This window comes from Octopus bimaculoides, chromosome 24 (genome assembly GCF_001194135.2).
Source record: "Octopus bimaculoides isolate UCB-OBI-ISO-001 chromosome 24, ASM119413v2, whole genome shotgun sequence".
Taxonomy (NCBI): domain Eukaryota; kingdom Metazoa; phylum Mollusca; class Cephalopoda; order Octopoda; family Octopodidae; genus Octopus; species Octopus bimaculoides.
This window is the reverse complement of record NC_069004.1, coordinates 15624584-15650975: the sequence shown is the minus strand read 5'-3', so window position 1 is coordinate 15650975 and position 26392 is coordinate 15624584. Positions and strand designations below refer to the sequence as shown.

Genomic DNA, 26392 nt, shown 5'->3' with positions numbered 1-26392 from the left:
TGTATAAATGTATAAGGCATGTATGTACAATGTTCTCAATATTGTTATATCTAGCCAGCCATTGTTCTTTGCTGAGATAACAGTAGTTGTCTTCTCTCTTCCTGATGTTATGAGAGTGAGGAAGTGAAATAATTACCCAGAGATGCCTTCTGCTTAAAAACATAGTTGGGAATCAGCATAATTAATGCAGTAAACTACATACAGTAAATCAGGGGCTAACAATGCAGTAAACCAAGAAATTTTTTTATCTAAATTAAAATTACATATATGTATCTATATAAGTATGTATCTATGTGTGTGTATGTGTAGTGTATATATACATAATTTTTCACGTCTGGCCACATAGCCTTTTCCGTTTGTTTTCCTGTCTTGTTTTTTGTCCGCCACTACATTCCTCCATGGCACAGGTTTAATTTGTGTATACAAATTTAATTTGCGGTCCATGGGAAGAGCCGTTTTAACGATGCGTCCTACCCAACTCTTCGAAACGCCGGTGTTAAAACGGGGGTAGCTGATGAAGGAAAATGTTCTCTATGTGGCTTGTGTGTTTTCTGTACTCTGGTTATTATTATTTTCTTGTCTACGTTTGTTTGCAATGTCCTGTACCCAGATATGTACCTATATATACAGGTAGACGTAGGTATGCACATACCTGTACGTATATATGCATATACTCATTTATTATTTGTTAAATATATACACACTATATATTTACTAATACTCAGCAGATTAAAATTAAGAATCATAATAAATATTTCCAAGGTTCTCAGAGGTAAAAATATTCCTGAAATCAAAAGTAAATATCTGTCACCAACCAAAACCCCTTTTTATAGGAACATACCGGACATAAGTGAGACGTGTTCTGTCGACCGAAATAGTTTTACATGAAGCATGAAGCTCAACACGTGCAGTTGACTCTGTGGCATCCTTCACTATACCAATATAACCTGAAAGGAGAAAAAATACAAAGTTGTTATTATAATAATAATAATAATAATAATAGTCTTCTGATCTTAACTGATTTGATGTGTTATCATGTACATTGTTTTGTCTTGATGTAGAAGATGGGCTGCAGCAAATATTCTGCTCGGTACCACAGTTTTGCTTGCAAATTGCTTGATCTTAACCAAAGGAATATGTCCCTTAGTGGTTGACGATATGTGAAGAAGTAGTGGGAGAGCATTTGTTGAGAGGAATTCTTTGGGGGTTTAAATAATTCGCCTCTGGAAACATGGGTGTTTTATTCATCCATCCTTAAATAACTCTTATTCAGAGACCTTTTGATCAGGATGGGCTACTCGACCTGAAGAAAATTCTAACTAGGCCCCCACCTGCAAGGTCATATGCTGTTCATCTTGATTTGAGGTCATCATGTCATGCACACATGGTTGTGATGCATGTGCCTGTATACCCTTATCAGACGGGAAGTTATGATGAGTATATTGGGTTTCATATATTTCTATCCCAGTGTCACTTTGACGGTATGTGCTGCTCTCTTACTCAATAATAATAATAATCGTTTAACATCTGCTTTCCATGGTTTGACTGAGGACTGGCAAGCGAAGATGCTGCACCAGGCTCCATTCTGATCTGGCAAGGTTTCTACAGCTGGATGCCCTTCCTAACACCAACTACTCAGAGTATAATGGGTGCTTTTGACATGCCACCAGCATGGGAGCCAGTCAGGTGGCACTGGCATCGACTATGCTCGAATGGTGCTTTCTACATACCAGTCAGGCGGCACTGGCATCACCCACAACTATGATTTCACTTGATTCAACAGGTCTTCTGAAGCACAGCATATTGCCCAATAATTGAAGGGTACTTGTAAACGGGCTGGTTATGCAACACTGGCATTGAACATGGCTACGATCTCACGTGGCTTGCCAGGTCTTCTCAAGCACAGCATATTTCCAAAGGTCTCGGTCGCTTGTCATTACGTCCGTGACGCCCAATGTTCAAAGGTCATGCTTCACCACCTAATCCTGTATCTTCCTAGGTCTACCTCTTCCTCAGGTTCCCTCCACTGTTAGGGTGTGACACTTTTTCACACAGCTATCCTCATCCATACGCAACACATAACCATACCAGCGCAGTCGTCTCACTTGCACACCACATCTGATGCTTCTTATGTCCAGCTTTTCTCTCAGGGCACTTACACTCTGTCGTGTATGCACACTGACATTACACATCCAGTTGAGCATACTAGCTTCATTTCTTTCAAGCTTACACATGTCCCCAGCAGTCACACCCCATTCGCACACATGCAACATACAGTCTACTTTTCATTCTGAGCTAGAGGCCCTTTGTCACCAGCAGAAGTAGGAGCTCTCTGAACTTTGCCCAGGCTATTCTTATTCTAGCAGCTATGCTCTCAGAGCAACTACCCCTGTTACTGACTTAGTCACCTAGGTAATGGAAGCTATCAACTACTTTTAGTTTTTCCCCGTGGCATGTGATGGAATCATTTTCTATACATCTATCTTGAGTGTTTATTTCCCCTGTGCATCTGCCACACGTAAAAACTATCTTCCCAGTTAACCTTCCTTTGATATTGCTACACCTCTTATGTGTCCATAGCTTACGCCGGGTACATCTGTCAAATGTAATGCTTATTTATTCACATTGTATTGTAGCTTTGAGATTTCGATGACAAGATATATTTTTAGAATGACATGACTGGATAAGTATAAGATACCATATCTGGGCAGTTTGAACATAAAACAGGTGGAATATTCTGAGTGAATATGGATGGTCTAAATGCTAAAGGGTTAATGGTATATATTCATCAGATTTCTAGCTACATGCTCATCAGTTTAAACTCCAACTATCACTAAGTGTCATATTCTTGTATGTCGAGGTAGTTCCAAGTAGGAGTTGAATGAACTAAAACCCTATATTTCTAAACTAAAAGTCATTTTTCTCCAGTATACAGATGACGTATGAGAGACATCCACGAACAAGACACACACTGGCCGTTTGTGGATTAAACTAATTCAGATGAGATTAATTATTCAGAAAAAGATAATCTTTATTAACAACATCTCAAACATTTAATGAGTGAAAATGTTTTAGATAAAAGAATTGTCAAAATAATTGGATCAATGCTTATCTATCTTTTATTTTTGACTTCATCATCTTCGTTTAACGTCCGCTTTCCATGCTAGCATGGGATGGATGATTTGACTGAGGACTGGTGAACCAGATGGCTACACCAGGCTGCACCAGGCTCCAATCTGATGTAGCCATCTGGTTCACCAGTTTCAGTCATTAGACTGCGGCCAGGCTGGGGCACTGCCTTGGAGAATTTTTAGTCAAATGAATCAACCCCTAGTACCTGTTTTTTTAAAAGTCTAGTAATATTCTATCAGTCTCTTTTGCCAAACTGCTAAGTCATGGGCCCTATAAACATACCAGCGCCGGTTGTCAAGCGGTGGTAGGGAACAAACACATACACACACAATGGCTTTCTTCAGTTTCTGTCTACCAAATCCACTGTCAGGGTTTTGATCAGCCCAAGGCTATAGAAGACACTTGCCCAGAACCAAGTGGTTGCAAAGCAAGCTTCTTACCACACAGCCACGCCTGCACCTATACATGAAATATACTGTAATTAGGTCTTAATGAAATATATACTAATTAGGTCAGAGAATAAATACCTTTGAAAGGTCCTTGGATAATGCGAACAGTTTCGCCGATGAGTTCACGATCTCTCCTCATGAATGCTCCACGCCCATTACCTCGCCCTTGAGATGGTGTCGCCGATGGCCCTCCACCAGGATGAGATGGACTAGAAAGATGGGGTGACATGGGAGGCAATGCTCCCAGTGTATTCAGGCTTGAATTGCTACGCTGTAAGATAAAGAAAAGATTAGAAAATATAGGAAATATGCATGATAAAAATATAAAACAGAAATAGATGGAGTTAATTGATTAATGCTGGATATAGATATACAGCTTGCCCATCTATCTATAAACATAGAAAATCTACCTGGATATGGTATAAAAACACAAATATACTAGCAGTTGGGTTAGGTTCTTGAATCTATTGTGCACCTTCCCTTTACAATGTCCATTCCAATACTGAATCAAAAGAAATAATTAACATCAGGAGTGGCTGTGTGGTAAGTAGCTTGCTTACCAACCACATGGTTCCGGGTTCATTCCCACTGCATGGCACCTTTGGCAAGTGTCTTCTACTATAGCCTCAGGCCGACCAAAGCCTTGTGAGTGGATTTGGTAGATGGAAACTGAAAGAAGCCCGTCGTATATATGTATATATATATGTGTGTGTGTGTGTATGCTTGTGTCTGTGTTTGTCCCTCAACATCGCTTGACAACCGATGCTGGTGTGTTTACGTCCCCGTAACTTAGCGGTTCGGTAAAAGAGATCGATAGAATAAGTACTAGGCTTCCAAAGAATAAGTCCTGGGGTCGAGTTGCTCGACTAAAAGGCGGTGCTCCAGCATGGCCGCAGTCAAATGACTGAAACAAGTAAAAGAGTATATTTAAACATTGTTACATGTTGTTGGGGTCGCCATCCAGGACCTTCCCATCATTTATTCAGGCTCAACTGATTTAGAACGTTATCCAATGTGTCCAGCTTCTATTTTATCCGTCTAGCATTTAGATTACTCTGCTAAATGTAATGCTAATTCATTCACCTTGTTTTGTATAGACCATGCAATAATCTTGCAGCCTCAAGATTTTGATGATGGGATTGTTTATGCTTAGAATGACACGGTAAGACAGGTGTGATAGGCTGGATGTGGCCAGTTTGAACATAAAATAGGTAGAATGTTTGGGCCGGATATGGCTGGTTTGAATGCAATGCTAAAGTGTTAAAGAGTAGGTTGGAGTCCTGAAGGACAGTTGACTGCTATTTTTAGCACTGGAACAAATTTTGATTTTCCTCCCCAATTCATGTTCTCAGAATTCCTTTAATACTTCACACCATGAATGGTTTCTTCAACACTGTATCTTTGGATCACATCCCTATATTTGTTCGTAGGAGTGGCTGTGTGGTAAGTAGCTTGCTTACCAACCACATGGTTCTGGGTTCAGTCCCACTGCATGGCACCTTGGGCAAGTGTCTTCGACTATAGCCTAGGGCCGACCAAAGCCTTGTGAGTGGATTTGGTAGGTGGAAACTGAAAGAAGCCTGTCGTATATATGTATATGTGTGTGTGTGTGTGTGTGTGTCTCCAACATCGCTTGACAACCAATGCTGGCGTGTTTACGTCCCTGTAACTTAGTGGTTTGGCAAAAGAGACCAATAGACCAAGTACTAGGCTTACAAAGAATAAGTCCTGGGGTCGATTTGCTCGACTAAAGGCGGTGCTCCAGCATGGCCACAGTCAAATGACTGAAACAAGTAAAAAAAAAAGAGAGAGTAAAGAGTATACATGGACCACATCTGTATCTATTCATTATTATTGGATGGATGCCAACAGCTTCATAAACAAGTGCAGGTCCTTCACAGTGAATGGAACATGTGGAAGACATGGGATGAAGTACTGAAGGACGACCTCAGGACACTAAACTTTTTAGACGAGATGATAAAGGATCAAAATACTTGGTGCCTTGCTGTACCCAGGAAGATTCATACTCCACAGCAGAAGTGTTAAGGTCGCTTCCCCAGTGAAGAGGATTGGGCTGGAAGAATCCTGTGCTGGTGGCATATAAAAAGCATTCATGCCAGTGTCATGTAAAAGCACTTATGCAGTGCCACATTAAAAGCACCCAGCACACACTATAAAGTGGCTGGTATTAGGAGGGGCATCTAGCTGTAGAAACCATGCCAAAACAGACTGGAGCCTGGTGCAGCTCCCCAGTCTATTAGATCTGGTCAAACCATCCAACCCATGACAGCATGGAAAGCAGATGTCAAATGATGATCTTGATGATGATGATGGTGGATCCCACCACCGGATTTCAATAGTAACTTGATCCATCAATCTCAAATACCAGATTTCAACATCGGATATTTCCAGCAATGACCTGTTGAGAAACACATCAAGCCAGACCCGTTTACCCTATCTATTTCTAATCAAGTCATTATTGTCTTATGGTGGACAGAAAGTCACAGAAACCAACCAACTCACTTACCCTTGAGCCACCTGCAAGGGTTAAATGCCGGGTCCGACAAACAAAATATCCACCATTGTCCGTCATCATTCGAGACATTAAGAAAGCAAAACTTCTGTAAAGATGCTTTATTTCTCCTTGCGTACCCTGTAATTAGAAGACATTAACATTAAAGACAATGTTAAACCACTTCCATGTGTATGTGAGTACACACACACACACACACAAAATATTTCCTATATTTAGAAATCTATAAAATATATATTGAACAACATAAGCATTACAGATTCTACAGACAGCTGGATATCTGGAAGACTAGAAAAACAGTTTTTATACTATATAGTTAAATGAAAAACCTTGTATTTAGTTATTACATCACACTATTTATCTATCTAGGAAGAAAGAAAGAAAGATAGATAGATAGATATGTTTCTTTATTAGCCACACAGGGCTCAACACAGAGGGGACAAGGTACAAAGTAGAGCTTTTCGTTTTGGGAAGAGGAAGGAGAGAGAAAAAAAAAAGGGATCGTAAAGTGAGAGTGAAAGAAAAAGATAGCTAGATAGATAGATAGACAGACAGACAGACAGGTAGATGGCTGGATGGATAGAAAGATAAGCAGGCAGATAGATAGATGGATAGACAGACTGACAAATGGATGGAGGGATGGCTAGATTGATGGATAAACCTTAATGCAAAACATTCATTACAGTACACATACAAACACATAAGACCTAGTATAAATTAATTATTACACCAAATGTTTTATACATCTTGTATAAAATAGGTAATGTATAAAAATACTATTTTATGAAATATTTGCTATACTACAACAATACAGAGAATATATGATACATTAACACTAATACTTCAATTTATAAGATTTATATTCTCTAAATCATTCAACACAAGCTGGAGTTCCGTTTATTTTTTGGCATTTGTATAATGCTTAATGAAATAGTTTTCTAAATCGAAAAATTTATATCAAATTTTATTTATCACATTTTAATTACAAGGAAATAATATAGATACAATGAAATATTTATTGTCTATGACACAATACAGATAATATAAAATACTTACTAAATGTGAACCATCAATAACTTTAACGATATCCTTAACATGAATATTATTAGATTCAGAGTCTAACGCCACTGCATTACGGGTGTCTCGCTTCCTGGTTACTGACTGTGGTTTCACATTCAGCACCTGAAATAAAAAGTAATCGTAATAATAATTGTTTCTTATTTCTCTATTGCCCACAAGGGGCTAAACATAGAGGGGACAAACAAGGACAGACAAAGGGATTAAGTCGATTATATCGACCCCAGTGTGTAACTGGTACTTAATTTATCGACCCCGAAAGGATGAAAGGCAAAGTCGACCTCGGCGGAATTTGAACTCAGAACATAAAGACAGACGAAATACCGCTAAGCATTTCGCCCGGCGGGTTAACGATTCTGCCAGCTCGCTGCCTTAATCGTAATAATAATTGTTTCTGACTGGTACTTGTCTTTCTTTGTACACGATGAAATTAAGGTCACAAACAAGTGCAAGTAATTAAGGTAAATTAGATAAAGGTAAGATAGCACATCAAAGACATGACTTATATTGTAATAAATATAGGAAGTGAAATCTTAGAATAACAAATGAAGGTTAATATCTTACCTTATCAAACATACTTAGTACTTGAAAATTCTCTTTTTCAAGACGGACAATCACACCAACTTTCTGTGGACTGAAATGGAGAAAGCAACATATGAATGTACGTGGTTGTGGCTAACTTTGGGATTTTCTGTAGGTGATTGGTTTATTAAACAGTTGACTGAATGAAGAATAAATAATACCCAAGATAACAAATGGAGATCTACATCTGACTGGGGGGCAGGCATTGGCTGCTGTCACTCAGCAGAAAAAAAAATTAGCTCAGAATTAACACAAGAGCTAAATCATGGTCAATGCTGCACAGTAGTGACACCATCTTGTGTTCAAACCATCAGATGTATGTCTAGTCAGATGTTTGAGAGAACTCCAAAGAAACAACTGATTCAATAAAAATCAAATATATACAATTATATAACGATGATGATGATGCTATATCATTATGGTTCTATATAAATAATGATGATGATCATAATATAACATAAATTCCTATTTTCTGATAACACAAAATTGGTTGTTTGTTTATATGCATAACATTGGCACAAATAACATGGGGGCCATCTATAGGTGCAGATATGGCTGTGTGGTAAGAAGCTTGCTTCCCAACCACATGGCTCGGGGTTCTGTCCCACTGCATGGCATCTTGTGAGTGAATTTGGTAGACGGAAACTGAAACACGCCCGTCATATACGTGTTTGTGTGTCCTCACCACCACTTGACAACTGGTGGTGTTGTGTTGTCATCCCTGTAACATAGCAGTTTGGCAAAAGAGACCAACAGAATAAGTACTAGACTTATCTTTTTTCAAAATTACACACCTACTAATTGCTGGAAAATGCTTGTAGAACTATGCCAACCAAATAGATTGTGATAAACAAAGTAATGGTCTCCGTCTAAAGACACAACACAAAAGGTATAACAAGGTTTGAACTCATGCTATTCTGCTTTACTGTGAACCATGTGTGAGGAGATAGCTTTCACCACAGCAACGTCCTTCTTCACTGTTAACCACCCAGCTTGTTAATAAGCTCAACAATTGAGAGAAAGCCAGACATTTTCACTATGTAATCAGTAATCCAACACCTTCTCCAACAACTATATTGTGCTATGACAAATATAATTAATCCAGCAAGAAAGAATATGAAATTTGAATGTTATTTTAATAGATTTATAAAATAATAAATAACTTTTACAAAGGACTTACTCTAACTGTACAAGATCACCAAACTGAAATTGTCCGAGAGTGTCAACTCCAGTGGCCATATCAGTGCAAAGTTGAAGATACTCTGGTAAAACTTTCAACTGAAAATAATAACAAAAATGGTCTTATTTTAAAGAATAAGAATGATCCTTAACAATGGCAGAGGATAAATTTAGGGAGGATCCTGACCACCCCCATGTGACCAAAAGTGGACTGGCGCATTTCAATAAAATAAAGAACTGTCAGGTTGACAGCAGTACGGCTGACAGTGTTGATCGTCTATATTGGCTACTGTGTGAGTTTAATATCATAACTACATTTGGAGTAGTACCGAGTGAATTCTGTGTGAACATATTAATTCTGAAAAAGGTTATTCTAGATAACCATATCCATGTAGAAATGATCTAATTATAAATCTCATAGAGAGACATAAGCAGCAATGTTACGATAAAGCAGTTGTTTACTGTCAACTTAACGTGACAGACCCATTAAGGGAATCATACTGCTGCTATTTAGCCCTAGTATGATTCCCTTAATAGGTCTGTCACATTAAGTTGACAGTAAACAACTGCTATATCCATTTATTTATTTGGGTAATACTATTTTTACACCCAATCTGCACAACTCACATCATAACAGATTAGTTAAATTGATCAGAATTCCTGACTAGAACTTTATTGACTCCTAAAAGGATGAAAGACCAAAATTTGAGCAGGATTTCAACTCAAACAGTAGAGAGCCAGAAAAAAGTATGTCAAAAAAATAATTAACCCTTTAGCATTTAAAGAGGCCATATCTGGTCCAAATATAAATACCAGTTTTATATTCAAACTGGCCAGAGCTGGCATTCCACACCTACCCTACAATGTCATTCTGAAAATAAACAATCACATCATTGAAATCTCAAAGCTACAAGATAATGCATGATTAATTCAAAATAATGTGAATAAATAAACACTACATTTGACAAAGTAACCTGAATGTGAAAGTGTTAATGAAAGGTAAACAGAAATAAAAAGGAATGACTCACCTCATGCATGGTCAAATCCGAAAATAAAACAACCATATTTTCTTCAACTCTTACAATTAATCCAGTATCGTTCTCATAACGTCCGCCAATCACCTTTACATGGTCCCCCATTTTGAAATGTTTGCGAAGTTCGTGTGCTTGAAATTCTAATGGATCCTGAACAAAGCAATGAAATCAAATGGTTTGAGACTTATTTACCAAGAATAACTCAACTTAAAAAGTTCTTTAGCATTAGCTTTAAATAGATGATACAATATAAATGAAACATTAACAAGTTTCAAAAGATAATCATCATTCACATTCCATGCTGGCAGGAGTTGGACTCAAGTTTTAATATATAAAATGACTTTTTTTAACGAATATATATAGTTTTGGTGACACATAAAAAGCACCTGTGCCAATGCCATGTAAAGAGCACCCAGTACACTCTGTAAAGTGGTTGGTGTTAGGAAGGGCATCCAGCTGTAGAAACCAAGCCATAACAGATGACTGGAGCCTGGTACAGCCCTCTAGCTTACCAGCTCCAGTCACACCATCTAACCTCTGCCAGCATGGAAAACAGATGTTAAATGATGATGTTGCAGTGAATTTCTATAAATAACATATCAATAGTCTGGGTCTGTTGAATGTCTCATCATTATGCCCCACAACCTGTGGAGTGCTCAGCCACTTGCATGTTAATTTCACAAGCAGGCTGTTCCAATGATTAAATCAACAGGAGTAAATGTTATTGTAACCCGACAAAGAGCCGATTTAATAGTTAAACTAATGCCACAACCTGCAGGTTTAAATTTCCTTTTGCCTGCAGATATTTAATTATCAGCTAACTTAATTACTTTTTCTCTTTTAGTTGTTTTGGTCATTAGACTGCCACCAAGCTGGAGCACCACATTGAAGAATTTTTAGTCGAATGAATCGACCTCTAACCCATTTTTTTAAGCGTACTCATTCTATCAGTCTCTTTGCCAAACTGCTAAGTTACAAGGACATAAACATACCTATACCAGTTGTCAAGTGGTAGTGGGGGACAAACACAGAGACACACGTTGGATTTCTTTTAGTTTCTTATTTTTTTACTGCCCACAAGGGGCTAAACATAGAGGGGACAAACAAGGACAGACAAAGAAATTAAGTCGATTACATCGACCCCAGTGCATAACTGGTATTTAATTTATCAACCCCGAAAGGATGAAAGGCAAAGTCGACCTTGGTGGAATTTGAACTCAGAACGTAACGGCAGACGAAATACCACTAAGCATTTCGCCCGGCGTGCTAACGTTTCTGCCAGCTCGCCACTTTTTTCTTTTAGTTTCTGTATAACAAATCCACTCCAAGGTTTTGATCAGCCTGAGGCTATAATACAAGACACTTGCCCAAGGTATCATGCAATGGGATTGAACCTGGAAGCATGCTTTTTACCACACAGCCACACCTGTGCACATAATGATACAAAATTGATATTTTTCACAAGAAACAATCCAAACTAATTTAGTTTGAGTGCTAAGGCTCTTTGGTTTAGCAAAAGAAAAACAAATGATCATGTTGCTATAGTGGGAATATAACCATTCTATCGTGGCTATATAACTATTCTATTGTAATATAACCATTCTATTCAAACTAATTGAAACATTACCAAAAAGAAAACAAAAACAATCCAGAATGAATAATTTACCTTTAGATCAACATGTTTCGGCATTATTGTAATTTTATTGCCATCAACAGAAATCACTTTTCCTTGCAGATAAATCAATTCTCCTTCACAGACTTCTACCATATCACCAGGAACGAGATTATGTGTCACTTCTGTGAAGCTAGTCCTTTCAGGAATCACTAAAGTCTTAATTAAGGAAGGCTTTTAGAAATGAAAGTATGGCACACTTGTAATAAAGAGGAAGGAAAGTCTAAAAGTAATAACAAACCCACAAAGGAGCTTCAACATGTTCTCTCAACCAGCTGGAAGAAGTAGCCAAATCTCCCTCAATCACATTTCACTGTCTTAAAAGATATACATTGGATAAAAGAAAGCACAAACATCATTCACAAACAAGTAAGACCTGGTAACATGGTAAGCATGTGTTTTTCACTAATTGTTATAGGTTCCTCAACCCTCCTTACCCTCTGACCCAGTGGAACCAGAATGTGAGAACTGAAGAGAGAAGGGGCTGCACTAGCAGTAGGAAGGTACTCATTATTCACCTGAATAGACAGGAGTAATATGAAATAAAGTGTCTCGCTCAAGGATTCAATGCATGCCTGTTCCTAGTGACACATATGAGACCTAATGATAAGGATTTAGTTGGAGTAGACATAATATCAATATTTTTTGGTAAAGGTCATACTTGATTGAATCAACCCAAGTATATTACAGGTACTTAACAACAACAACAACAACAACAAGGATACACTCCATGTCAATTCCTTCCGGTGTATTTTCAAACTTCTCCAATTCAGTCAGTGTCGGTTTGACGCCATCAGCAATCTAAAAGTAAAATGTTACCATTGAATAAACAAAGAGGAAAAGGACAACGGGACTGTACAGGAGTTAACATGTTATAGGGAAACAGTGTGTTGTCTGTCAACTATAAAGTTAACAGACAGCACAATGGACAACATGATTACAAATTGAAACCTTGGCTAAAGGTATTATGCAATAGCAGAAGCACATATACCATAATAAGCACTTAATTATATTATCCGTGCCAGCCTGGCTGACAAGCACAATTCCTGCTACATGTTTTCCATATGAAATATCTGAACAATCAGTTTATCAAAACAATGCTTTCTGCCATTAATAGAGAAACTCAGATACACTTTACAACTGTTGCAAAATACAAATTCATGACTCAACAGTAAGTAATCTGTTTAATGTTGCATCAATTCTCCCTGTTTTAGATAACAAATTTCATGTTACAAAACAATGTGACAACAGAGATATCGAAAATGTTAGAAAAAATAGGATTTTGTGACATTCATCTTTTTCTGAAAGACATTGGTTACGTAAAAAATAGTGAAATAGCTAAGAGGAATAACATTTCTCTAACAATCAGTTACAGCCAACTTAAACATTTCTTTTGATTTGGTATAAAATTAATTATTTGTAGGAGAGCTGTACAGTCAATTTAATTAATTCCAAAATGTTAATGAAATGTATACCAGTAATAATCACAGAAATGAAAACTAAAATGGATCCCGGTTGGAGTTCAATGTAAATGAGTCTTAAATATCAATTCTCGTTACCCTTGAGTACAAGAAGATCCTACTCATTAAGGATTTCTTTCAATTAGGAACTGAGCTGACATTTGTGAAGGAAACATACAGTTGGTAAGAGTTTGTTCAGTATATATTTTAATGACTGACCAGAAATGAAAGGTAGAGCAGCTATGAAGTGTTGCTACTCAGAACAATGCTAAAGTATTTAAGTCTAGTACAGTCTATACTGTCTCAGCTGTATCTGTTGGCTCTCAAAGAAATATCAGATCAACAGACCAACCATATGTGTCCACTTGAAGAGAAAATAAGAAAATTGCCACTTACAATGGCAGACATGACAAAACTTTTGAACAGGAAACCTTTTCTGTTGTAACGGTTGCCTTCAAAGATGAGAAAATCTCCATCTGCAGTGACTTCTCCTCCAATAGCCCTGGAAATATGAGAAATGCAAACCATCAGGAAAGAAGAATTGTTCTATCATAAGACCAATCATAACAACAACATCACCAGGGACCTTGTTTACTGTTTTAGGGGCATGTGTAGTCATAGACACCTTCTTGGCCCTCCCTCCTGTGATCCAGCAGTACAATTACCCTTTAGCTTTTAAGGCAGAGATATGTGGCACATTGTTGTACTTGAGAAGACCTGCCCACCACAAGAGTATCAAGATCTTAAAACCAAGGTGCCACATGATGGTGCCACATAAAAAGCACCCAATACACTCTGAGGAGTGGTTGGTGTTAGGAAGGGCACCCAGCTGTAGAAACCATACCAATAAAACCTTTACATCATATTCATCATCATCGTTTAATGTTTCCTTTCCATGCTGTCATGGGTTGGATGTATTCATCATCATTGTTTAATATCCATCTTCCATGCATGCATTGGTAGGGCAGTTCACAGGAACTGGCCAAGTAGAAAAACTACTCTATGTTACTGTGTCTGTTTTTAGCAGGCTTTTTACAGCTGGATGCCCTTCCTAACACCAACCACTCTGCAGAGTGAACTCAGTGCTTTTTACGTGGCACCAGCACAAGTGAGGTTAGTTTTGGCATGATTTTTACAGCTCGATGCACTTCCAAATGCCAACCACTTTACAGTGTGGACTGGATGCTTTTTACGTGGCACCAGCACTGGCAGGGTCACCAAGTAACTTGCAAGACGGGGAATTATAAGAGGAGTAGGGTCATTTGAGGAGAGGAACTTGTGTCAGAGGATGAAAGGTTAGAGTGTGACAGAGAGACAGAAACAAGTGTCTTGCTATAATGGAGGGGGCATTGGAGGCAGTGATCCAGTATCAGATGATGAAAGGTTAGAGTGTGACAGAGACAAAGGGAGGCAGAAATAGGTGTCTTGCTATAGAGTAGGTACATGGTTTCCCAGTGAGAGAGAGAGAGTAACCAAGAACGAGGGCAGAAATAGGTGCGTTGTTGTAAAGGAAATACATGGCTACCCAGCGAAAGGGAAGACAGAGTAGGAAACAGCAAAAGAGTAAGAGAGCAGGAGAGAGGGTTAAATTTAAAAAAAGCTATCATTTTGCAAATACTTCACATGTAGCACAGTACCCGATATTCAGCTGTCATGTTTCAACTAATTCCCATGTTGCACAACACCAGATATTAACCTATCATGTCCCAAATACTTCTCCCTGTGTCATGAACAAAACATTACCTTCAGTAAACTTCTTACTCCACTGATAACTTAGGTTGACACCTCACCACCACAGCAACCAGTGACCATCACTGGTCTAGTAGAAGTGCAAATTGTAGTTATGGTATTTGTGATGTTGCTATCACAACACTAGAACAGTAATTGTCCAGATTATTTAAACTTTTAGCATTCAAACTGACCATATCAGGCCCAAATATTCTAACAGTTTTATGTTTAAACTGTCCAGATATGACCTCTGACACCTATCCTACAATGTCAGTCTAAAAACAAACAATCACATCATTGAAATTTCAGAGCTACAAGATAATACAAGACTAATACATCTGGCAGAATAATCTGAATACTAAAGGGTTAAAAGATCAGAGATAAAAATGATATTTAATAATATTTTGTGTTTCCTGGTGCCACTTAAAAAGCACCCAGTACACTCTGTGGAGTGGTTGGCATTCGGAAGGGCACCCAGCCATAAAAACCAAGCCAAAATAAACTATGGAACCTGGTGTGGCTCCTGGCCTTGCCAGTTCCTGTCAAGCCATCAAACCCATGCCAGCATGGAAAACAGTTAAATGAAGATGATTATGAAGATATATTCTAAACCTTTTGTGAGTATATTTCTAATGATATAAAATGCCTGTGTGTTTCAAATAATTTTGAAAATAATGAAATTTAGAGATTTAGTAAAATACCAAATTTCTTTTATTAAGCTGGTGCTTGGAGCATAAATGGTTCTCATATACAATTATAATGAAAGATTTTTAATTTAGATATGAACAAGAGGTTAGGAGAGGTGTTAGGAATGTGGTATTGGTATGAGAAGGGTTCAGAATAACTTTGCAAAATGAGATGAAAGAAATAACAATCAACCTGATGGCATCAAGATCAAAGAGTTTGGGAGGAGGTTTTCGTTTTCGTTTCTTTTTATCTGCCTCTTGTTGCTGCAAAAGAAAACAGAAATATTCCATTAAAGGATCAATGATGACAGTTTCTACATAATTTAACTAGTCTACTGCAGGCTAAATGTTGGAATATTTTTGTAACTGCTTAGGGGAATTGAAGGATTTCTTTGATATAATAATAACTTACTGGCAGTAACATACTGGTTGCCAAGAAAGGCAAGATGACATAATTTACTTAACCCACTTCAGTCACTTTGTTCAATATATTGGACAATTTTTAAGCATAAATTACAAAAGAAATATAAATTATAATTGAGTCACAGTTACCAATTCATTGGACACCTCTAAAATGCATATATAACCAAGACCACATGATTCTGACTCAGTGTTTGCTGACAAGTCATAGAGGATGGCTGCATCTTCTTGTAAATCTCACAGATGTAAGTAAATTGGTATTATTTTTTTTAACCTAGTGTTAGCAAAATTTTTATTCATCCATGCCAAAAATTAAGTATATTGAATACTGAATTCTTTAAAAATTTACTCAATATGTGTTATTTACCTGTATTTTGGTATAAATAAAAAATTAAAATTTTAAAATAGTTTTACTTTGTTATTCATGACTGAAAGGATCAACTGTGGTATAATTTACATAACGACATAATATTGTAGAAGGAGAAATAGAAATATTTTTTTAAGATATTGAAAAGACAGCAAAGAATCAAAGAATGGCTTACTGGAGGATTTGAACTCTTCATTAGACCACGGTAGCGTGTATAATCAATACGCGGTATGAGTTTCAAATGTACAATGTTTTGAGAAGGTTCCACGTAATCTACCTACAATAGAAATAATAATTTTGTTAGTAAAGAATAAATTCAAACAATAGACATAAACAACACAATTTCAATTTCATTATTTAATTTACTTTTCCTGTTTTAGAAATTAACACAATATTGGAATGATATTGATATATTGTAACAATATCGAAATAATATTATAACAATATTGACATAATACTGTATGAATATTGATACAATATTGTAATGATACTGATACAATATTGTAACGATACTGATACAATATTGTAACAATACTGATACAATATTGTAACAATATTCATACAATATTGTAACAGTAGTTTTATAATATTGTAACAAAACAAAAATCTATTCAGCTACAGTTTAATACATTTAGATTCTCCTTAATACGATGGTGACTTAATTAAATTAGGCTTCAAGAAAGTTGATTAAGAGATTGAATTAGATTTTAACAAAATAAGTTTCAAAGATACCAAGAACAAGAAGGATGGATAATATTCATAGTGAGAGGAGGCAATGTCTATCCCCACTTAAACGTGGATGTTCTGTTAGAACAAACTATACTGCAGTAGATACCATGAGAGAAATTCTCATATGGGCTTTTGATGTAAAATGCACTTTTGCTTATATTGCCACCACCAGCAACAAGACCACCAGACTGTGTGATATTGACCTTCATTGGTCTTGGTAATGATGGACGCTTGACTGCAAGATTCAGTCGGTGACGCTTGGGAATCCAGCCAGAAAGTGCAATGAAGGCCACTTCTGAAGTGATACTATGGAGGAGTTGCCTTAGGACTCTACCCACTCAACCCTCCCAAGAATAATGAGCAGAGAAGATGGATGGATGGAATTTTCACACATTGAATATATTTACAAATACAGAATAGATTTCAAAGATATATTGAGTGATGTGACGTGTAATTAATATTCAAAATCATCATCATCATCATGTAATGTCCACTTCCCATGCTGGCATGGGTTGGACGGTTTGACAGGAGCTGGCCAGACAGAAGACTGCACCGAACTTCTGTGTCTGTTTTGGCCTGGTTTTTATGGCTGGATGCGCTTCTTAACATCAACCACCTCGCAGAGTGGACTGAGTACTTGTTACGTGGCACGAGCTCAGTGAGATCAGTTTTAGCATGGTTTTCACAGCTGGGTGCCCTTCCACTTTAAAGTGTGGACTAGATGGTTTTTTTTTATGTGACACCAGCACTGGCAGGGGTCACCAAGTAGGGGGCATTGGAGGAGGTGATTTTGTGTCAGAGGATGAAAGGTTAGAATATGACAGAGAGACAGAAACAGGTGTCTTATTGTAGAGGAGGTACATGGTTACCTGGAGGGGAGAGAAAGAGATAGAGAGAGAGATATCAAGAATGAGGATAGAAACAGGTGTACTGCTGTTGAGGAGAAACATGGTTACGCAGCCAGAGGGAGCCATGAGTGCAAGAGGGAGCTGGAGAGAGATGGTGGCAAAGTACCAGAGCATACACACAAGGGTCAGGGATCAGAATATATATGAGATGATAGAGTAAAGGAAGAGAGAGATAGATAGCGGCAAAATATCTAAGGTATAATAAACTCTTTTGTGATGATACTGCTAATTAATTAATCTGCCTGTGTACTTGAATTATTTTGAAATTAACTATTTGGAAAGATTTAGTCAAATAATAACCTTGTGTAAATGAGTCTTTGTAATATAAAGGAGCACTCCGCCGGTTACGACGGCGAGGGTCCCAGCTGATACGATCAATGGAACAGCTTGCTCATGAAATTAACATGCATGTGACTGAGCAATCCACAGACACGTGTACCCTTAACGTAGTTCTCAGGGAGATTCAGCGTGACAAGGCCGGCCTTTTGAAATACAGGTACTACTCATTTTTGGCAGCTGAGTGGACTGGAGCAACGTGAAATAAAGTGTCTTGCTCAAGGACACAACGCGTCGCCGGGAATTGAACTCACGACCTTACAATCGCGAGCCGAATGCCCTAACCACTAAGCCACGCGCCTTCACCTTTGTAATATAACAAAAGAAAAAGCTTTCTTAGCATAAAATTATAATGAAAAGTTGAATTTAACCCTTCGTTAGTCACATGGGATGTGTTGTCACCCCAAATTTTTTTATGTTTGTAATTTCTAGTTGGCAACTTCTTTTTTTTGCTCCCTTCCTCTACTCTTCTGACTCTGTGAGGGTGTGATGCAGGCGGTGTGGCACAGTCATGATTCAGTTGGTGTGAGAGGTAGACGTCGTGTTTGTCTAGTTACCCCGAGTGACTAACGCAGTTCAAGTTTTAATGCATATTTAATGGAGATTGCCTGTTATATTATTTTTTAAATGTTAATATTCATCACAGCTGTAAAAAATTCCACAAAATGGTATATTCTGTGGGTATTTTCAAAATAAATGTGATAAAATCTTTTAGTTTTTCCTTAATTTTATAATTTATTTTATTGTATTGTTTTATATGAATATCAATCAGCTACAAGAGTTTCAAACTTTTCAGCAGTGATTGCGGGTATATTCTGAACCAACAGAATGAGTATATTTTACATAATACTAAAACTATAAGTATTTTTGTATTGGGGTGTGTAAACACCCCATGGACTAACCATGTATGGAAAGGTCAGGTGACTAACGAAGGGTTAAACCAGCTGTATCTGGCCAAAGCAGGCCTCCTGTCTTATGTTCAAACTAACGTCTCACACCAACCCTGTAATGCCATTCTAAAAGTAGACAATAACATCATTAAAATCTCAAAGCTATGAGGCAATATATGATTAATTCAAAACATTATGAATAAATAAGCTTTACATTTAGCAGAATAATTTGTTGAAGGGTTCAATACAAGTGATTAATAAAACAAACAGTTTTGTGTTACAGAAATTAAAGTGGTCTCAGGAAGGAAATATATCTGATGTGTGTTTAGTATATTTTATATGGCTTATGATAGAAGTTATGTATGACATGTGTGCAACATACACCAAATCTTCTATCATTTACTTGTTTCAGTTATTAGACTGTGGCCATGCTACAGCACAGCCTTGAAGAATTTCTACTCAACTGAATCGACCACAGTACTTAATTTTTTTTAAAGCCTGGTACTTATTCTTTTGATCTCTTTTGCCGGGCCGCTAAGTTACGGGGACGTAAACACACTGACACTAGTTGTCAAGCAGTGGGGATAGGGTAGGGACAAACACAGATACAAACATACACACACGTAAAATGGGCTTCTTACAGCTTCCATCTACCAAATCCACTCACAAGGCTTTGGTCAGCCTTAAGCTATAGTAGAAGGCATTGATCATGGTGCCATGCAGTAGGACTGTACCCAAAACCATGTGGCTGGGAAGCAAGCTTCTTACCACACAGTCACGCCTATATCAGATAAGAGTTACACATATAATAGTGTATCATATATTATATGACCAAAGCATATGCGAGTACAGCTGATATTAATGAGAAAAACATGGAATTAGATAGAGCAGAATATACCTAAAATAAATGCCCAAGAGAAAGTTACATTGAATTACAGTGTCTGGTTTAGTTATTTTGTAACTATCATAAGTGACCACAAATGCCGAAGATACTTACCTGAGCCAAATCATCTTGATAAATGCCTCTTTTAAGACGAACCCATGATTTAGGCTTCAAATTTGTCGTTTCTTTGACAACCTTTAATACATCTGTCATTTCTTTGATGGGCACCATCTACACAGCGAAAGCAATATATATATATATATATAAAATACACATATATAATATATATATACATGTTACATACACAGTTACATAATTTCAACCTATATACACCAATATTATATTATTGTATACTGTTTAAATATATACATCAGTGGTATATGATTTCCCTCTACTCCATCTAAATATACAGAATATTGTAGATAGTATTTCTACACCGTCTATCTTTATATATATATATTTATTAATATTTAGCAGAAGTGACTCAATGGCTCAAGATCCGAGAGTTTCATGTATGTGTATATAAATATACACATACATAATTCCACTCTACACCATATATATATATATAATATTATGTAGGTAGGTAGGATGAATCCCAGCTGTTTCCTATGTGTGTATAACTCTCTCCTCCTTTTTCTTTTACTTTTGCATTTGCTCTCTCTTCTTTTCTCCAGCTATCTATGCAACTCCTGAATATTGGCTATATATAAACGCTTCAGCCAAACATAAACTTTGCATTATTTAATTGTGTCTGAAGAATTTCTGATAGGAAATCTCTCACATGCTTATCTAACACGTATATCTTTGTAATTCCTCTTAGCAAATGAAACATATGCAAGGGTGAAGAAATAATACCAAAAAATTTTCCAAATTTCCTGTGATTTTTTGTTGTTGGCACTCCGGCGCTTACGACATCAAGGGTTCCAGTTGATCCGATTAACGGAATAGCCTGCTCGTGAAATTAATATGCAAGTGGCTGAGAACTCCACAGACACATGTACCCTTAACGTAGTTCTCGGGGATATTCAGCGTGACACAGTGTGACAAGGCTGACCCTTTGAATTACAGGCACAACAGGAAGTAAGAGTGAGAGAAAGTTGTGGTGGAAGAGTACAGCAAGGTTCGCCACCATCCCCTGCCGGAGCCTTGTGGAGCTTTAGGTGTTTTTGCTCAATAAACACTCACAATGCCCGGTCTGGGAATCGAAATTGTGATCCTATGACCGCAAGTCCACTGCCCTAACCACTGGGCCACTTCATTGATTTTACATATATATATATATATATATATATATGTATATATATATATATATATATATATATATATATATATATATATACACACACACATATACAGATACACACCAATGCTATATATATTTCACTCTATATCACTACAAAAATAGCATATACCAATATAACCCCCATACCACCCACCTAACATCTCATGCCATTAATTCAACATAATGTATTATCAGATCCAAACTCAGCCTCTTCTGTACACTGCAGTATATAACCCTCCCATTCAGTCTGTCTCTTCCATTCAGCTAACCCTTAAACTCACTCACTGCACCAGTTACAATTAAACTTTACTAACCTGTTGTTTGTATCTTCCCATCCTCAGGTTGCCAACTCCTTCAATTGCTTGTTTAACGTGGGTCTGTTTAAATGCTTCAACATAAATGTAACCCTTCAAACCTTCTTTGGCAATTACTGACTTTATTTGTAAAGGCTGAAACACAAATACATGGCAGGACATCTCAAAACAGGATTATTATTATTATCATTATTATTATTATTATTATTATAAAGGTGGCGGGCTGGTAAAATCGTTAGCATGCTAGGCAAAATGTTTAGCAGCATTTCATCCATCTTTACATTCTGAGCTCAAATTCCGCCAAGGTAGACTCTGCCTTTCCTCTTTTAGGAGTCAATAAAGTACCAGTTGAACACTGGGGTCAATGTAACTGACTTGACCCTTCCCCCAAAACTGCTGGCCTTGTGCCAAAATTTGAAACCATTATTATTCAGTAGTCTTATTTTATCATGTGCTTTCACTGCACTACCGAGCACAGCTCTGTGTACCTTGGGTATGTGCTGTGGTTTGCTGTGATGCTCTTATTGTTACTGTATTGAAAGTGTTTTGCATAGGATGTATGCAGTGCCTAGTAGTGCTATTTTCTGTATGTTATATATACGTGTTAGTCCTGGTGTTTTTGTTATGTATTTGTCTGAATATTTTTTTTATCATACCTAATGCGCCTACTATGATAGGAATTGTTTCTGTTTTTAGACTCCACATTTGAGTTACCTCTATTTCTAGATATTTATATTTTGAAAGTTTCTTCGTTTCTCTTAGTGAAACATTGTCATCTGTTGGTATTGATACATCGATGAGAAAGCATTTTTTTTCTTGGTGATCTCTGACAACTATATCCAGCCTATTGGCCTTAACTCCTCTATCTGTGTGTATTGGCATATCCCAGAGTATGGTTGCTTTCTCATTTTCTGTGACCTTTTCTGGCGTGTGGCTATACTATCTCTTTTCTGTTGTTATTCCATAGCATTGGCATCGCTTGCAGTGTATATAGGTCCAAGCTCTGTCGTGTCTGTGAATATATTCCTTCTTAGCCAGGACTGGGCAGCCAGAGACAATATGATTTATTGTTTCTTCTCCATCTCTACATATTCTGCAGTTACTTGTATTTCTTTTCATTACATGTTTTTGGTAATTATTACAATTATTATCATTATGAGGGCACATAGCCTAATAGTTAGGGTGTTGTACTCATGACCATAAGATCGTGGTTTCAATTCCTAGACCAGGTGGTGTGTTGTGTTCCTGAGCAAAACACTTCATCTCATGTTGTTATGCGATCACTTTGACACCTGATATGTGGTACCCTTGTGCACCAGTTCAGACAACGTTGATGTGATGGAGAGAGTGAGCTAATGTGCAGCACGAACATTTGGTCACTATAAACAAATCATTTGTGCAGGTCATTCAGGCAAAGGCTGAACGCTCATGCGTCATCTTTGACAGGAGAATCCGTCATTATTAGTAGGGTATAAAAGCATGTTGATTAGTGATTAGAGTGTTGCACTAATGATTGCAGAATTATGGTTTCTGTTCGTGAACTGAGCAATGCATTGAGTTCTTGAGCAAACACTTCATTTCACATTGCTCTAGTCCACTCAGCTAGCAAAAGAGAGTAATCCAGCAACAGACTGGCATCCCCTCCAGTAGGGAATACACACACCACAGCATCCAGGAAACCAGCATTATGAGCCAATGCCTTGGGAAGGACCTTTGATCCTTTTCTTTTTGATTATTAGGGCAGTGGATTGGCAATTATTATTATTATTGTTTTTCTTTACTATGAAACACAAGGCTAATATTTGCAGGGGAAGGATGTGTAATTAATGGTAAAGTAAAAATAATTGTGTATTTGTTATAACTGATGACTCTGCCTCAATATATAACTGGTACTTATGTTATTGGCTCCAAAAGAGCTAACGCAAGTCAACTTCAACAGAAATTAAATTCCAAACAAAATCAAATGAAGCTAAACACTGTAAGTCATTTAATCCAAAACTGTAAATCTAAATCAGTTAATCCAATACCTGTAGATGCAGGTGTGGCTGTGTGGTTATGAAGCAGGCTTTGCAACCTCAAGGTTTTCGGTTCAGTTTCACAGAATGGCAGCTTGAGCCAATGTCTTTTACCATAGTCCTGGATTGACCAAAGCCTTGAGTGAATTTGGAATGCGGAAACTATAAAGAAATTAGCTGTTTACATATGCATTATTTGTAAACAAACACTGCCACCATACAAACGTTGTTTGTTTACAATCTTGTTTATCAAAACAATGCTTTCTGCCATAAGTATGGAACCTCAGATACATTTTACACCTGTCATAGAATACAATCCATGACTGAACAGCAGGTAATGTGTCCAGTTTTGCACTGCTTCTCTCTGTTTTAACCCTCTAGCAACACCTGGGCCGAGTGATACAAGTTGAAAAGACTTTGAGGTCAATCCATCGGCTTGATGAAACAAGCCTATCAGAGATCATTTTTCAGTAGATATAATATAAAACTATATAATATATATATAATTTTACATATCCTTTGTTTTCTACATGCACCCATCAATTTTGGTCTCAACAGAAAAAGAAACTTTAGTCTTTTTTGTTACATGTATGAAAACACCAGGAATCTCAGAGGGTTAAATAACTTTTATGCTACAAAGCAATGTAGGAATAGAAATAATAAAAATTTTGTGACATTCATCCTTATTCTTAAAGGCATTGGATTTTGTAAAAGTAGTGAAATAGTGCAGAGGAATAATGTCATCTCTCTACCAGTCAGTAACAATCAATTTAAACATCTGACTTGTCTGGTCTTGGGGGGAAACATTAATTTTTTAAGAAACATTTGAGTAATGGTAACAAAAAGAGTATGTGGCCATACAAGATGTGCTTCAATAAATTTTGCCTGACCTGTGCAAGCATGAATAAGTGAATGTTAAAACAATGGTAATGATTAAGATAGGTGTGGCTGTGTGGCGAGAAGTTTGCTTCCCAGTCACATGGTTCCAGGTTCAGTCCCACTGCATGGCGCTTTGGGTAAGTGTCTTACTATAGCCTTAGGCCAACCAAAGCCTGGTGAGTGGACTTGATAGACTGAAAGAAGCCCGTTGTGTGTCTTTGATAACTGGTGTTGGTGTGTTTACATCCCTGTAACTTAACAGTTTGGCAAAAGAGACCAACAGAATAAGTACCAGGCTTAAAACATAATTACTGAGGTCGATTCATTTGACTAAAAATTCTTCAAGGTGGCGCTCCAGCATGGCTTCAGTCTAATGATTGAAACAAGTAAAAGATGAAAGATACACACACACACAACTGACAGCTTTGTCTCCTTAATTTCACTGACATTTCAGCCAACCTGAGCCGAAAGTGAAATATAATGAAATGAAACCTGGTGTTGGCAAAGTGAACTGCTTACTCATAAACACATAAGCTGTTCTCATAGGATTACATGGAAACAAATGTTTACTGTAAAGGAGGTACATGGTTACCAGGCAAGAGACAGAGACATCAAGAATAAGGACAGAAACAAGTGTACTGCTGTAGAAGAGATACATGGTTACGCAGCCAAAGGGAAGAGCAAGAGAAGAAGAGAGGGAGAATGGAAGATAACAAGAGTGCAAACAGGTTCTTACTTCGTCTGTGAACTGATAAGTGATGAATTTTCTCATCAGCAACACAACTGTGGCTTTTTCCTCTCCCATTCGACATTTCACCACCCACATGTTAGGGTCTCTAAAAGAGGAAAAAGAAGGAAGAGTTCAAATACTCGTAACTGCAGGGAAACATTTTTAATCACAGACAGATACACAAACACTATAAAGCTCATTTAACCCATTACCTACCAGTGATCTCATATGAGATCACTTAAAAATTACAAATTTCGTAAATCATCTGTCAATATTTACACATATCTAACCTTTTTGCTATATCTACTAGGTATATTTCTTTGATATTCAAATGAGGTTTGCTAATTTTTCACCCAATATCTCGCTTATTTCTATTTGAAATGTTATTTTGATCATTCCAGCGTGTTTCTAAGGCTGTTTTATGCTAGAAATCAAAGTTTCATGAAAAAATTCCAGTTAATAGAATTATGGGAGGTAATGGGTTAACACACACATGCATAACACCTATTTAAAACATGAAAGCTATTTACACATTTAAAAATCTCTCATTTCAATCCTTGACTACAGAACAAGCAAATCTATGCAGAATCCGCAATTAAGGTTAATTTTACCTTTTAAAATGTATTTACTATGGTCACATATCATGGTGACCCTTTCATGTGATTAACTTGAAAAATTAAGATATCAAAATATTTTTCTTAACATGAAACCAATGGTAGCCTTAATTCATAAATAATTGTATCCACCAACGTAGTGTTAAGCACTCATTCTCATTGTTCGACAGTTATATACATGTATAAAACTGAGTTATTACTATCAAGCCAAGCTAAATACTTTATAAGCTCTCTGTTAGTACACCAGGCTCACAATACTGTTTAGATTAGTAAAGAACTCTGTATAATTTTGTGGCAGGTTCCAAAGTTATGCTTAATCCCCATTCTATATTATAAATCCATAGTTGTGTTCCAGTTATACTGGTTTTTACACAGAGTGATATACAAGACAAGGCATCAATAATGGTCATTACATTTTCTTTTTTCTTTATTGTAATACTACAATAAAGAAAAATATGTAATGATTATTTATGCCTTGCTTATATATATA

The 26392-nt window shown here is 37.1% G+C and overlaps 1 protein-coding gene across 3 annotated transcripts in view; it reads right to left on the bottom strand.

Moving 5' to 3' along the window:
- The window catches only part of LOC106881540 (transcription elongation factor SPT5), a 48215-nt gene that overhangs the window by 5629 nt on the left and 16194 nt on the right, over positions 1–26392 (bottom strand). For all 3 annotated transcript variants that reach the window (XM_014931966.2, XM_014931965.2, XM_014931964.1), the window contains exons 8-22: positions 25295–25394; positions 21665–21799; positions 20180–20296; positions 16495–16596; positions 15726–15796; positions 13515–13620; positions 12384–12459; positions 11653–11810; positions 9981–10136; positions 8954–9051; positions 7756–7825; positions 7171–7296; positions 6109–6234; positions 3660–3852; positions 842–947 (exon numbers count right to left, since the gene is read on the bottom strand). In XM_014931966.2, the coding sequence (XP_014787452.1) occupies positions 842–947; positions 3660–3852; positions 6109–6234; positions 7171–7296; positions 7756–7825; positions 8954–9051; positions 9981–10136; positions 11653–11810; positions 12384–12459; positions 13515–13620; positions 15726–15796; positions 16495–16596; positions 20180–20296; positions 21665–21799; positions 25295–25394 (1740 nt within the window). The remainder of the gene's footprint in view (positions 1–841; positions 948–3659; positions 3853–6108; positions 6235–7170; positions 7297–7755; positions 7826–8953; positions 9052–9980; positions 10137–11652; positions 11811–12383; positions 12460–13514; positions 13621–15725; positions 15797–16494; positions 16597–20179; positions 20297–21664; positions 21800–25294; positions 25395–26392) is intronic.